General features: G+C 44.7%; 1 protein-coding gene across 1 annotated transcript in view; it reads left to right on the forward strand.

Annotated features, from left to right (window-relative positions):
- The window catches only part of LOC144826026 (uncharacterized), a 658,919-nt gene that overhangs the window by 34,624 nt on the left and 611,016 nt on the right, over positions 1 to 13,279 (forward strand). The window contains exon 3 of the mRNA XM_078684302.1: positions 4,601 to 4,747. Coding sequence (XP_078540428.1) covers positions 4,601 to 4,747 — 147 coding nt within the window. The remainder of the gene's footprint in view (positions 1 to 4,600; positions 4,748 to 13,279) is intronic.

Raw genomic sequence — 13,279 nt, forward strand, 5'->3', positions numbered from 1 at the left:
ACAGCAAATATCTGTCTCCAACTACTTTGATATTGTAGACTAAACTGTGTGCAAAACCTGAGCTTCTGTAATTCTTTTTTAATGCATACCCACTCTGTAAGTGTCTCTGTAGATTTTGTTTTGTTGCAGACACTAATTCATACCTTTTTATCTTTCTAAAAATGTGTGGTACATACTGTCTTGAAATTTGGTATGTTTAGTGTAAAACCCTGATGCATTATTTCCAATCTCTACTCTATAAATGAAAAACATGGATTATTTTGCTCCCAGGAGATCTCAAGAAACCAAATCCACACCGATGTGGGTTAGAGACTATTGTGTTAAATATCTTTGTTCTTGCTGTTATCTCTGTTTTGCACTGTGTAGCTGCTTATATTTCTTGTGCTCTTCCTCTCTTCTTCCCTCTCCTCTTCCCCTTCTTTTTCTTCTCTTCCTATCCTGCTTTCCTTTTTTTCCCTTTCGTCAGCCCTATGTAAGGAGGTGTGTTATAATCTTATATAATGGTACATTCCGTCACCCCTCTCCCTGCCCTATTTTGTATGTGCCTAGTGATTATTGTTGAACATTCCACAGCTGACTGGAAACTGTGATGGTGAAAGGTACCAATAATGAAGACTCCGGAAATCTCCTACGTCTTGTCTTCTTCTGCAACACAGTACTATTGTGTTTTTAGTTTTGAGTCACATCAGAATAAACGGTTAGAGTGATGGAACTCTCTGACGTGGCAGTCGCTTTGTGATTCTCGAGATAAAAGCATAAGTCTTTAAACCATTTGATCTGAGGGATTCTAAAGAGAGGGACACCATATGCCAGATTTTCCATAAAAACGACTAACAGAGTGTAGGAAGCTGGGTTATTGTTGCAGTTCCCCCCAACACCCACACTCTTTGCTTGGTATTTGATGCAATGTTGACAGAAGTGTACTGTGTTCCTGCTTACCAGTTCCCCAGTACCAGTGTTCTTTCACTAAAAATTTACAATTGTTCCCCCTAATTGGCAAGGCCTTTAGTGCCCTCTATAACTCCCTAGTAAGTGGTACCCCTGGCACCGAAGGCCTGAGGTACTGCACAAATTGTTCCACCCTAAGGGACTCCTCCCCAAATTCATACAGAGCAACTATCGCAGACACCTTAGTAGTATCCAACGGTCTTCCTGCCTTTTGCCCGGATGATGGGCAGCTTAACATGTCCCCCCTGCCCCTTAGCGCATTTCCCACCGATTTTGGTGAGAAGTTCTTGATACAGAGGAATATGAAGACACCTCCGCCAAGCAAAGAAGCACTTTATATAAAGAGGAAGGACCCTTGTTTGGTGTAAAGTTAACTCTTTGTAGTCTCGTCTTCTTCTCTGTTCTCACTTTTTATCACAAATTTCTGGTCCAGAAACATACCAGGAACAATCATGTTGCCAAAACGCACGCAAGGTCACAGGTGACATTTCCTCGTGCTCCATTACTCAGCCGTAGTGTAGAATACGTTCTGCCCATTTACTCAAGGAGGGAGCATTTAGTAATTAACCAGTAGAAAGAACTCCATATGGGTAGACATTTTGTGCAAAACTATGGACTCTTATTGGATAAAAGGGCAGGTGCGGTTCCTTTGTGTCTGAGTCACTCACAAAGCTATTGACACACCCACTCACAACCACTCACAGACCAACACACCCAATCACTGACTGACTCACACACTCATGGAGGCACTTCCACACCCCCTCATAGACACTCACACACCTACTCTCAGGCCCATTGAGACACTCGCGCACTCACACACACACTCTCAACGGTTACAGTTAGCAGTCTATTGCGAGGGCGTAAGTTATAGCTGGCTCCGGTAACGTCACTGCTGAATTTCTGTAGTTTTGTATGAGGGAAATCTGAGCTTAACTATAAAGTTCCTGTAACACTGAGTGAATACATGATTTATTGTATCTTCATTTAATCGTATTTATTATAACATAAAGAAGGTGCCTGTGGTGTCTGTGGTATAGAAAGGGTGTTTTTTATTTTTAGACTATTTATATTATAAATGTGTTAATGCTGATGGAAAGCATGGTTTTGCTTAACAGGCGTATCGTAATTCAATAGACCTTTCACAAGCTGCGTGTTCCTGTAGAAAAGAACAACCATTCAGCAGAAGTGATGGTGTTGAAAACAGTACGGCAATTCAAATTGGTCTTGTCAGACCGACTGTGACACATCTGTATGAGGAAGGCAATGGAACAGTCTACTTCTTAGATATATCTATTGTTTCATAAATAAGCTGGTACTTGGCAGGTTTCATCCTCTCTATATAATTGCCATCTAGCCTGATAATATGTGTGATAGTATTAGACTTGTGGCTTTGTAGGCAGCCAGCACTTTCCAGTAGGTGAATCCTAATACAGCCAGTAAAAAACAAAAAAAACCCTTTCTTTATTTAGTAAGTATCACTTACTGTAGACTTACTCTAGAATATTCGGACTACACCACACCTACTAATAACAAAAATATAATAAATTGGGTTTGTAACACAGAAGGAAAACTAAGGGGACTATCCTGCCCGCCACCGTAACGGTACACGGGACCGACCGCCAGAGGTGCGGCGGTCCCTCCATGGCAATTTGGATGCAACCACCACCCAGGCGGTCACATCCAGCACATTTTATATTGCGGCGGGCGGTGCTGTCAGCAGCACCCGCAGCAATGCAAAATATGCATGTTGTGCATTGGCATGCACAAATTGACAGGCACCGTGCGGTACCTGACACCTTGTGCATGCCAATGAAGGGGGGTACCATGGGTACCCCCAAGTGCAGGCATCCACCCCCCCACACACCCCCGGGGGCCTGCAACGTACCCCTAAAGGCATTCTCTGCATGCCTTTCCATGGCAGAGTCTCTGCCATGGAAAGGCATGTCACCGCAGACATGCTAATATGGATGGCCACCATATTTACTGCCTTTTCCGCCTGGCCAGCAATCCGACCGATGGAAAATTGGTGGACGGTCTTACCGTCCCCCGCGGTATCCCTTGCCATACTAATATGGCGGGGGCTGTAAAAGGATATTTGGCGGGCGGATTGCCACTGCCAGGCCGTCGGTGGCTATCCGCCAGATATCCTAATGCGCCCCTAAGTCTGCAAATGTAACTCATTCATGTCTAATCACCCTAGATCTATCCTCGACCTTCGTCACGGTCAACCACGGGAAGCTACTTGAACGCCTCAAACTAAGGATGGGATTAGACGGCCCTGTCCTTGACCTGTTTAGATCCTTCCTCCAAAACCGATCTCAGAGATTCCTATTCAATTTAACCTGTCCGCTCCCTCCTTGGTCACGGTCGAAGTACCTCAAGGATCAACGTTGTCCCCCACCCTTTTCGACCTTTATTTAGAACCCCTTACCGAAGTACTTCTCACCGCAAATATCTCCTACCATATGTACGCCGACTACATAAAAATCTCATCTCTCAAGGAGATTTTCTCCCTGAATGAGGCCCTGAAGCTGACCGTCCAATGGCTCTCCCCCAACCAACTCAAACTCAATGCAAAGAAAACTGAGTTCCTTCTAATTTCCCCGCCAAAAAGCAACTATGAGATCCAGACATGGATCAAAGCCATCACAGCCTTAAACTGTCCCCTGACCATTGTGAACTCGGGCAATTCTCGGGGAATAACCTTGGATTACGACCTAAACATGCGAGACCACATCAACTCAATGGCCAAATCTGCCAGATTCCACCTGAGCTACCTATGGAAACTGAAACCCTTTCTTGACGCTCCTGACCTAAAACTTGCAGTCCAAGCACTAGTCATCTCTAGGCTGGAATATGGCTGTTCCACCCTCGCTGGTTTACCCAGGATCTCCATAGCACCCTTAAAAGCCTGCCTCAATGCAGCCGCCAGGCTACTTACCGGAGCTAGGAAATTTGATCACATCACTCCTCATCTTAAAGCGTTGAACTGTCTTCCTCTCGAGGCCAGAATTCAACTCAAGCTAGCATGCATCACACACAAGGCCCTACACTCAAACTCCCCTGCGTATCTAACACAGAAACTTGTGATATCCGGAGGTAGCAGACACTCACGATCGGCCAGTGTCCTCCTACTCCAGCCTGCACGCTTTCGGAAAAAAAACCCTATAATTGGGCGTTCACTGGGGCTGCACCAAGGGTATGGAACTTCTTCCCACCCGCCATCAGAAGAATCCCCTCTCTGGCACGGTTCAAAAAGGAGGCTAAATCCTTCCTCATGGGTAAATTCCTCGGCTAACCCCGTCCCACAACCACCTCAGAGACTATTGCCATCCTCCTTCGACTTCACCCCACCAAGAAACCGGGGGCCTGTCTTCAGCAACTGTAATATTGACTATCCTTGTATACTCCCATTCCTCTCTTATTCAGCACCACCCTCCCTAATGTACACTATACTCTTGTGTTATCATGCCTCTTGTATGACTCTTTGATTCTGTAAAGCGCTCTGATACCCTAACGGGTCAAGTTTGCGCTCTATAAAACACTAAAATAAATAATAATTGTTGGTTGCAAGTCAAAGCTGATTTGTTTGTATTGATGTATGTCTGTTCCTTTTTGTGTTGCGTTCAATAATGTTGTTCCAATTTTGTAGGCACAGAGTATGCAAGTTGAGACAAGCACTATGTCACTGACCGAAATAAGCGAACAGTTGGCACAGACGCAACAGTTGGTGGTGCAGCTTAAAGAACTGATCCGAGAGAAAGACCAGCAGCTTCAAACTAGAGAGCAACAGCTGAAGGTCTGTGAATTTAAGGGATTGCTTTTAAGTCACAATACAAACTACCCTTGTACTTCATGATCTGTAGTAAATGTGGTTGTTGCACGTTTTACAAGTTTTTCATTGAATCATTTATGGTTTCATAATTCTTTTTTAAAGTTTAGCTACAGGGAGGCCCTAAAGGCTAGCACATACTTTAAGGAACTGTACACATACTGTGGATTCTCTCACAAACCCTGCATGTTAAGGAAAGGAGGTTTAATTTGGACTTAACCATATTGTTTCAGTAAAACAAACTATTTTGAAAAACGGTCTTGCAGCTTAAGTGGAGGAACTTAAAAAATACTTCTTTTAAAAACTAAACATTATTCAGTTTCTCTTTGTCCACTTCTACACATGGTGATATGATCTGTAGTTGTGTCATTTTTTTTGTTTGTTTTGCAGATGGTCTTTGAGGTCTTGAAAGTGTTTTTCCCATGTTTTTATTTCAGTCTTGTTATATAGTGAGTCTTGCTTAAACCTCATCATGTGTGCACAACATTTCGGTACATTTTGGAAAGTGTCATTTATTATTGGGCATGCACGCAAATACGTGTTGTCCATCTTATTTTTGTTTAAATCATGGTAAATACCACAAATGGAGAACTTCCTTAAACCTCAGGAACTTAAGTAGAACTGTGTTTTTAGGCCATAACTTACCTCATAGTATATCCGGCATTCTCCTTTCTTTGAATATCTCTTTCCACCATCTGTTCATCTCTGTATATCAATGTAGGCGTGCCACTGAAAGTATACTGTACAACAAATGGCATGAGAAAGGACTGGGGATGGATAGTGAACGCCTTTTCTACTCCCTTTTAAGAATAACTCCTTTCTTAATTCACTTGCATTACCTTCCCTTCCTTTACTTGCTATCATTCTGTATGTCCACCCCTGCCCTCTTTCTCGCATACCAAACAAGCACTGGCAAAGCCAATAGGTTTCACCGATGCAAGAGCTATTGGCGTTGTCAATATGTTTTAGCCATGCTGTATACTAACGTGGCTGCTGGTCGGCATGGCTAAAAGTTAGTGACGTAGAGGAGAGTGTTGTGGAGTAAATTGGTGTAGCATAGAGTGTTGTGGCGAGGAGTGCCGTGTTGTGGAGGGAACTCCATAGAGGACTGGCAAAGAGTAGATTGGAATGTGCATCATGCTGTAGTGCACTGCCATTGTGGATAATACATTTTCAATAGGGTTGAACATTACATTTGCACAGACATACAGTTTTACTTATAAAATTATACAGCACACAAATGATTGTGTGGAAATGGCATCACCCCGTGTATTAATTTGTTTTCATCGTATTAAAATATTTATATTCCAGCACACTTCAGAATTACTAGAAAGTGCTACATTTGTATTTTCCTAATTCTAATATATTCAGAAATATTTGCACAATTTAGTTAGACAATTAAGTTTTGTTGTGTACTAGAAAAAGCCTTTCTTTTTACACGCCATATTGTCACATAAATCCTCTCACTTTGAAGTCAGAGAAATAAAAGTATACACCAGCTACCTCTGAAGACAGAGCCAGACATTTTGCACAGCAAATGTGACAAAATAAGAACACAATGTAAAGGCCTATTTACAGAAAGAGAGCATTTGTGGAAGAATATAGTAAATAAGCTATGCTCCACAAGATGGACAGAGTAATGCTGGACATCCTAAAACAAATAAAACCAACACAAGAAAGCAAGCAAATGTGAGTTAAAAACAACAAAGCCAGTGGTAAGCAGTGGGCGGAATGTATTCCTAGGTCTGGGTTCAGAATGTCCCTGGGAAGTCTTTAGCAGGCTTTGACCTAAAAGGGAGCAAATGTGGTTGCTTACCATTTGCGTTCTTTCTTTGACTGCCTACTCGTTGCCCTCTTGATGGGCTTTGGAGCCCCAGTGGTAAAGATCCCTGTGAGCTTAAATGAAATAAAACCAAACTGCTGTTTGAACTGGCTCTCTTACCATCTTTTAAATACAATTTGAAATAGAAAACATTGTGCTGCTAAATTTGTTGAACTATTTACAGGTCTTCAAAAGCGAGAATGCGACTATTTTTTAGAATAAACCACATTTTATTGAAACTATAAAAATGGTTAAATTGGATTAGGTCATCCCGCCCCTAACTCAGCAGCGAATGGGGCTGAACTGTTCAGACTTGCTGTTTAAGAGACCTGCCTACCGGGTTACACCCTATGGCGACACCTGGTAGGTTCCAAATGCCCTAGAATAAAACTGTGATCTTTTTAGTGGAAAGGATAACTAGCGTCTCTCACTCCTCTTCTTTTGAATTGTGCTTGAGTAAGTGGGAGCGTTTAGAATGAGACACACCTGAGAAAACCAATCATCCAAACAATGTAAATATGGAGCCCTACCCCATACCCCAAAATCAGTACGCACACCTGGTTGGTGTTTCACACTTGGTTATACACAGTTTTGTCTGCAAATCATGGACATTATAATGTTTGTGAATATTATAAACAATTTGGACGTTATTATATTTCATCACACATCCCTGTCGTATTAGTTAAACACCTGCCTAAATAAGTACTAGCTGTCTAATAGCATGATTGTAATAGCTTTCCAAAATATGGCAAGTCATGTAAAGTCTCTATGCGCAGCTTATTGTCCCATCAGTTTTGACGTTTTATTTAAAAATATATTTTTATTATTTTCAAACATTGTAAGTCACATATTTCAGTAAATCTACAATACAATCATTTATCAAGCATGTTCATAACCTCAAAAGAATTATTCAGTTGCAGTAGTTCCAAAGAGTGCGTAACAATCTGTTGCATTTCCATTTCCACAGTTGGAGGAAAGACACAGGTCCCCCCGATACTCATTCACTTGCCTTGGAACACCCTCTTGTTTTAAAAACCTCCTACTCGGCTATCATGCTCTTGTCTGATTCCTTTGCCCATACCCGGTGAGATGGTCTGTCTGCCACTCCCCACTTTTTGGCTATTTTACGCTTCACTAGAGTATAACCCAATGCGGTCAGTTGTTGTTCCACCTCTGTAAGGTCAGTATCTTCCCATATATTAAGTAGGCCGAGTTGCGGTGTAGGGGTAAATGCCTTCCCAAGTGCCTCCCGGATGTGTGCTGTGGCTCCTTCCCATATGGGTTGTATAATTGGGCTGTCCCTAATAGTATGAAAAAAGTTTGCTTTTTGGTGGCAGCCATGAAGGCATATTGTGTCCGATCTTTGACCTATTTTCACTAGTGTAACCCCAGTGAGAAAGCAACATTTTTAGTTGTATCACGCGGAAACGGAGAGTAATGGCTGCCTCCCTTGGGGACATCAGCGCCACTTGCCAGTCCGTCATCGTCAATGAGCCCTAAATCTGTCTGCCACTTTTCTCGTAGTATGTGGAACGGGTCCGGTTGGTAATTACACAATTTTCTGTTTGTTAACGATATGGCTTTATTTAAAATGGGTTCATCCAGTAGCCGATCTACAAGGGGGATGACTCTGGTATCTTATTCATGTCTGGGAGTGCTGTAGTGAGAGCGTGTTGGCTCTGCAGGTATCGGAAATTCTCCCCTTGCGCTAGTACATATTTCTCCCTCAGTTCCCCGAACTTAAGGATTTTACCCTTTTTCAGCAAGTTCCCTATAGTGGAAATCCCTATGGTGTCCCACGTATCAAACCCAGGCTGATTACATAGTAGTCCTAGTCACTGGGTGAACCATAATGGTGTGGCTTGGGTCAACACATTCGTCCACCCGAGGCGATTAGTCGCCTAGTGCCATAACGCTACTGTGTGGGCCGTTGGGCCGACGTATCTGCCTTTTCCGGCCTTCATGTAAAGCGCCCACATATATCCCTCTCTGCCCTCCTAATATCTATCCAGCATGTAAGCCGGATCCATCGGGGAGCGGTATACACAGTGGTTTACCACCACTGATTGTGAGGCCCAATAGTAGAGTCTCACATCAGGGAGGGCGATCCCCCCTGTCGTACCATCCCTTAGTCAACATTTGCATCGCTATACAGGGCTCCACAAATTCACTCGACCGCTCGCATTTGCGAGTGAGATTGATTAAGGACGAGCAATTTTTAGGTCCTACTCGCCCTTTCTGGCGAGTAGGAATACAAACTTGACACTTGACCTCTGCCTCTGAAAGCAGAGGAAATGTGACAAGATAGGAAGATTTAAAGGCATCTTTATTGCTCACAAAGTAAATGAACAATAAAAATGCTTTTAAATCTTGTTCATTTGTCACATTTGCTCAGTTTTCAGAGTTTGAGGTCAAGTTCATTTAAGTTAGGTCGAGGAGATTTTGTAGTTTACTAGACCTGCAGGTCTAGAGCATTTTTTATGATTTGTCGAGCCCTGCTATACGAGGTGCGCCTCCGTTCCATAGTAGCGTTCTGCCCTCAATTCCCATACGTATGAAAAAGGGATCCGGAACCTTATTTGGACAATTTTGAAGGACATAGGGGAAGCACGGAAGGGACAACTTCTTAAACAGGGCAGCTTCAGCCCAGCAGAAATAGAGGCAGGGATCTCCAGTATTTGACATCATTTCGCAACCTGTCTAAAGGTGCCGCTAGGTTTCGATCATAGAAAAGTTTGGGAAAACCCTCAAGTATCGGAAACCGTCCAGGGCCACTTTTTTTTTGCATCACGGGGGGAGGCGGGGAACCCGACCACGAAGGACGAATACTACTGACTTACTCTGGTTTATCGCATATCCAGAGTATTCCCCAAAATTTGTAAAAATATTTAAAACTGTATGTAGGGACTTGTATGGGGATGCAAGATGTAGTAGGATATCGTCAGCATAGAGCAATATTCGGTCATCGTTTCCTTCCACCCATTTTAACCCTCTCAGCATTACATCCCCTTTCACCCAGGTGCCAGTCTTCCAGAATTAAGGTGAAAATCAGGGGGGACAGGTGGCAACCCTGCCTAGTACCTCTCTTTAGCTGGAATATTCTGGACGTATAGTTATTAACCCATACCTGACCCCGCATATCCGCGTACAACGGTTTTACCCAGCCCAAAACTTTCGGGCCGAAACCCAGGCGTCTCAGGACTTTGGCCATTCGATAGTCAAATGCCATGGAGGTGTCTAAGGATAGCCCCACTGCAACTTCCTCTATGTACTTTTGTCGCGCTAAAACATTATCAAGGCGACGTATATTTAGCGCTGTACTACTCCCTGGCATGAAGCCCGACCAAGGATGCAATCACAGAGACCAAGTGTGATGCCAGACGTTTTGCAAGGATATTCGCTTCGACGTTAATTAAAGAAATCGGCCTGTAGGAGCCGCAGTCTATGGCGGGTTTCCCCGGCCTACAGATAACTGTTATAGAGGCCAGCCGTTGATCCTCTGGCAGGACCCCTTTCTCGTAGCTTTCAACATACTTGGCCCGCATATGTGGTGCAGCGTGGGAAGCGATCATTTTCAGAAATACAATAAGTACCACATTCGGTCCATTCGCCATCCATGACTGAATAGAGTTAATGGCACTTTGAATTTCGACATCAGTAAGCTCTTCTTCTAGAGAATCTGTCTCCTTCTGAGAGTGTAGGCAAGTGACTATCTCCTAGCAGTTGACTGGAGTGCTCTGCTGTGTATGTTGTTGATGGAGTGTATATTTCTACTAAATAATCTGCAAATGCGTTTGCTATATCTTGTGGGTTTGAGATCTGTGTTGTTACATTGAGAGTCAGCCTGGGCACCCATCTCTCCCCTTTCTCCCTTTTCTCCAGCCAAGCTAATAGTTTCCCAGCCCTGTCCCCCATTTCATACAGCTTGTGTTGAGTATTTAAAAGTTTGGTCTTCATGTGCTCCCGCACTAGAGTCCTATATTCAAACTGTTTAATAGTAAGACAGTGTATAGCCGTATCTGTGGGAGATCTAATGCTATCTTCTACCAGCTGTTGGGGTTCACTTTCCAATTGTGAAATCTGTGCTGTCATTTTTAACTATAGCCCATTTTTAGCGCCAGTACCTGGCCCTTCGATACTGCCTTAAAGGCCTCCCATATGGTCTGTGCTGTGTCTACTGACTCAACATTTTCTTTGAAATAATTAACTGTCTGCGTGAGCAGATCTGCCCTAATATCAGGGATTTTAAGCAGCCATGGACTAAGGACTATGGTGGCTCCCAGGCGTTGACTGAAGTATGCAAGTTTGACACCGAATAATGAGCAGAGATGCCTCTCGGTAGAGTGTGAGGATTGCGGAAGTGACCGATATCTACTGAATGTGTAAAAAAATAGTCAATACGGGACATGCTCTTGTGTGCATTAGAGTAGTAGGTGTATTGTGTCCCAGCCGGCTGTAGAGCTCGCCAGATGTCCGTTAAGCCCATGGCTTTCATGAACTCAGCCATGCGTGTTTGGAATCGTGTTTGACGTCGTTGTGGATGTTTATCTCTATGATCGTCCATTGTCATGTTATAATCGCCCCCCAAGATCATGGTGCCTACGAGAAGGTCCACTATAATTTATCCCAGGTCCACCAGTGCTTATTTACCTAGTGCCGACGGGAGGTATGCCAAGACTACATTAACGGCATTCCCCTCCCATTGCAAATCTGCCCCTCGGATCCACCCATGTACGTGTAGGTGTAAGTGCCAGACTCTTCTTAACCAGGATATCCATTCCTCTGGAACCCAAAGAATAGTTTGCATGTATCAGTAGGTTATATCCCCACCGTGTGAGAGCTTTGCATTTATTACCTATTGCCTACTAAGTGTGTCTCCTGCAGCAACACGAGATCGAGGGCTTGTCTTTTAAGATAGTGTTGCACTATACCTTGTTTAATTTTGTCCCCCATCCCATTTATGTTCCTTGTCAGCACAGAGAGTGATGGTTCCGTCCCAGCTTTTGTCATACAGGTGGTGGGTGAAAAGACAGGGGTATCTGGCATGACCCCAGGGCTCGTCCCTTATATTTCACTGTGGCACGACCTATGCATGCATTTGCCCCAATAGTTGGGCGAACGAAAAACAGAGCAAGCCGTGACCCTGCCTCCTCTATAGCTGATAGCAATGACTGTAAGTAAGTATAATTTTTTACACTTTGTGACTCGTGAACACTAGAGGTGGGCGGAATTTGCGTAATCGCAAATCTCCGCGAAACTGTAAAAATCTCCACGAACACGCAGAAATTCCACGAACACGCGGAATTGCTTGTTCGCGATGCTTTTTTCCTGTTCACAATTGCTGTTTGCGTGCTCGGGGGGAAATATCTCGCGAACATGTATTTTGAGAACGCAAACAAGCAAAAACATTCACGAAGTCGCGGAACATAGCATTTTGGGCAATTTCGCGTGGAGTGAGATGGGTCGGTAGTTCTTGAGGGGCGTAGGATCTGCTGAGGGCTTCTTAAGCAGGGGTCTGACTTCAGCATGTTTCCAGTCATCGGGAAAGATGCCGGTCTTGAAGGTGGCGTTGCTGGTGTGTCGTAGTTCTTGGGCCATGGCGGTGGCGGCTCTGTGGAAAATGTGCGGTGGGCAGGGGTCCAAGGGGGCTCCTGAGTGGATGCCTTTCATCGCCGAAGCGGTGTCTTTGGTGGTGACTGGAGTCCTGGAGGAGATGGTGGGCTGGCTGGAGTTGCTGGAGAGGGGAGTGGTTTCGGAGTCCGGTGTCTGGCCGTTGAAGTTGTCGTAGATGCCCGCATGGAATCAGGATCTGAGCTTGTTGCAGAGTTCCTTTGAAGGGGTGATGTCTGTGGTTTCTCTGGGGGTCCTGGATGACGTTAAAGAGTTCCTTGGAGTTGGCGAGGATCTTGTTTTGGATGAAGGTCCTTTTGGTGGATCTGATACGTTGGTGGTATTATTTCATGGCGTCCTTGTAGATGGTGCTATCTTCTGATGTTTTGCTATTTCTCAAGTTCTTCTTGGGACGTCTTCTGGAGCGTCTGGATTATTGGAGGTTGGCGGTGAACCAGGTGACCTTCCTGGGGTCTGTCAGGGTTACGTAGGGGTGCAAGCTTGTCCGCGCAGTTGGAGATTCATCTGAGAAGTTCTTTGGCTGCAAGGTTGGCGTTGGTCGAGGTGGTGTGGGTGTCATGGTTAGGGGTACAGTTGAGCCGCTCCTCAGGGACTTTGCTCCAGTTTCTTCGTGGAGGGCGGGGTGCAGGTTTGGGCGGTGTGGGTTTGTTGACGTAGAAGTATACGCAGTGGTGGTCTATCCATGGGGGTTGAGTGGTGTGGATCTAGCGGATGTTGTGCCCACCTGTGAAGATGGGGTCGAGGGTTCATCCTGCATTGTAGGTAGGCGTGGTGACGAGCTGTTTCAGTCCAATGTTGGCGAGGTTGTCCAGGAGGGTGGTGGAGTTGGGGTTGTTGAGGTGGAAGTACTGGACTCTGAGTATGTAGTCCATGGAGGCGATGGCGTGGGGTGCGATGAGGTCAGTGATGGTAGTGGTGAACGAAGCGTGAGGTACGGTGGGGGTCTGTAGGTGCGGTTGCAGCGAAGTGTGGTTCTAGGGCTGGGCTGGAACTGGAGTGAAGGTGTTCGATGGTGGTGGAGTCACTACTCGTGGTGGAGGTGGAGA

The sequence above is a fragment of the Lissotriton helveticus genome, chromosome 3_2 (genome assembly GCF_964261635.1).
Source record: "Lissotriton helveticus chromosome 3_2, aLisHel1.1, whole genome shotgun sequence".
NCBI classification, from domain to species: Eukaryota; Metazoa; Chordata; class Amphibia; order Caudata; family Salamandridae; genus Lissotriton; species Lissotriton helveticus.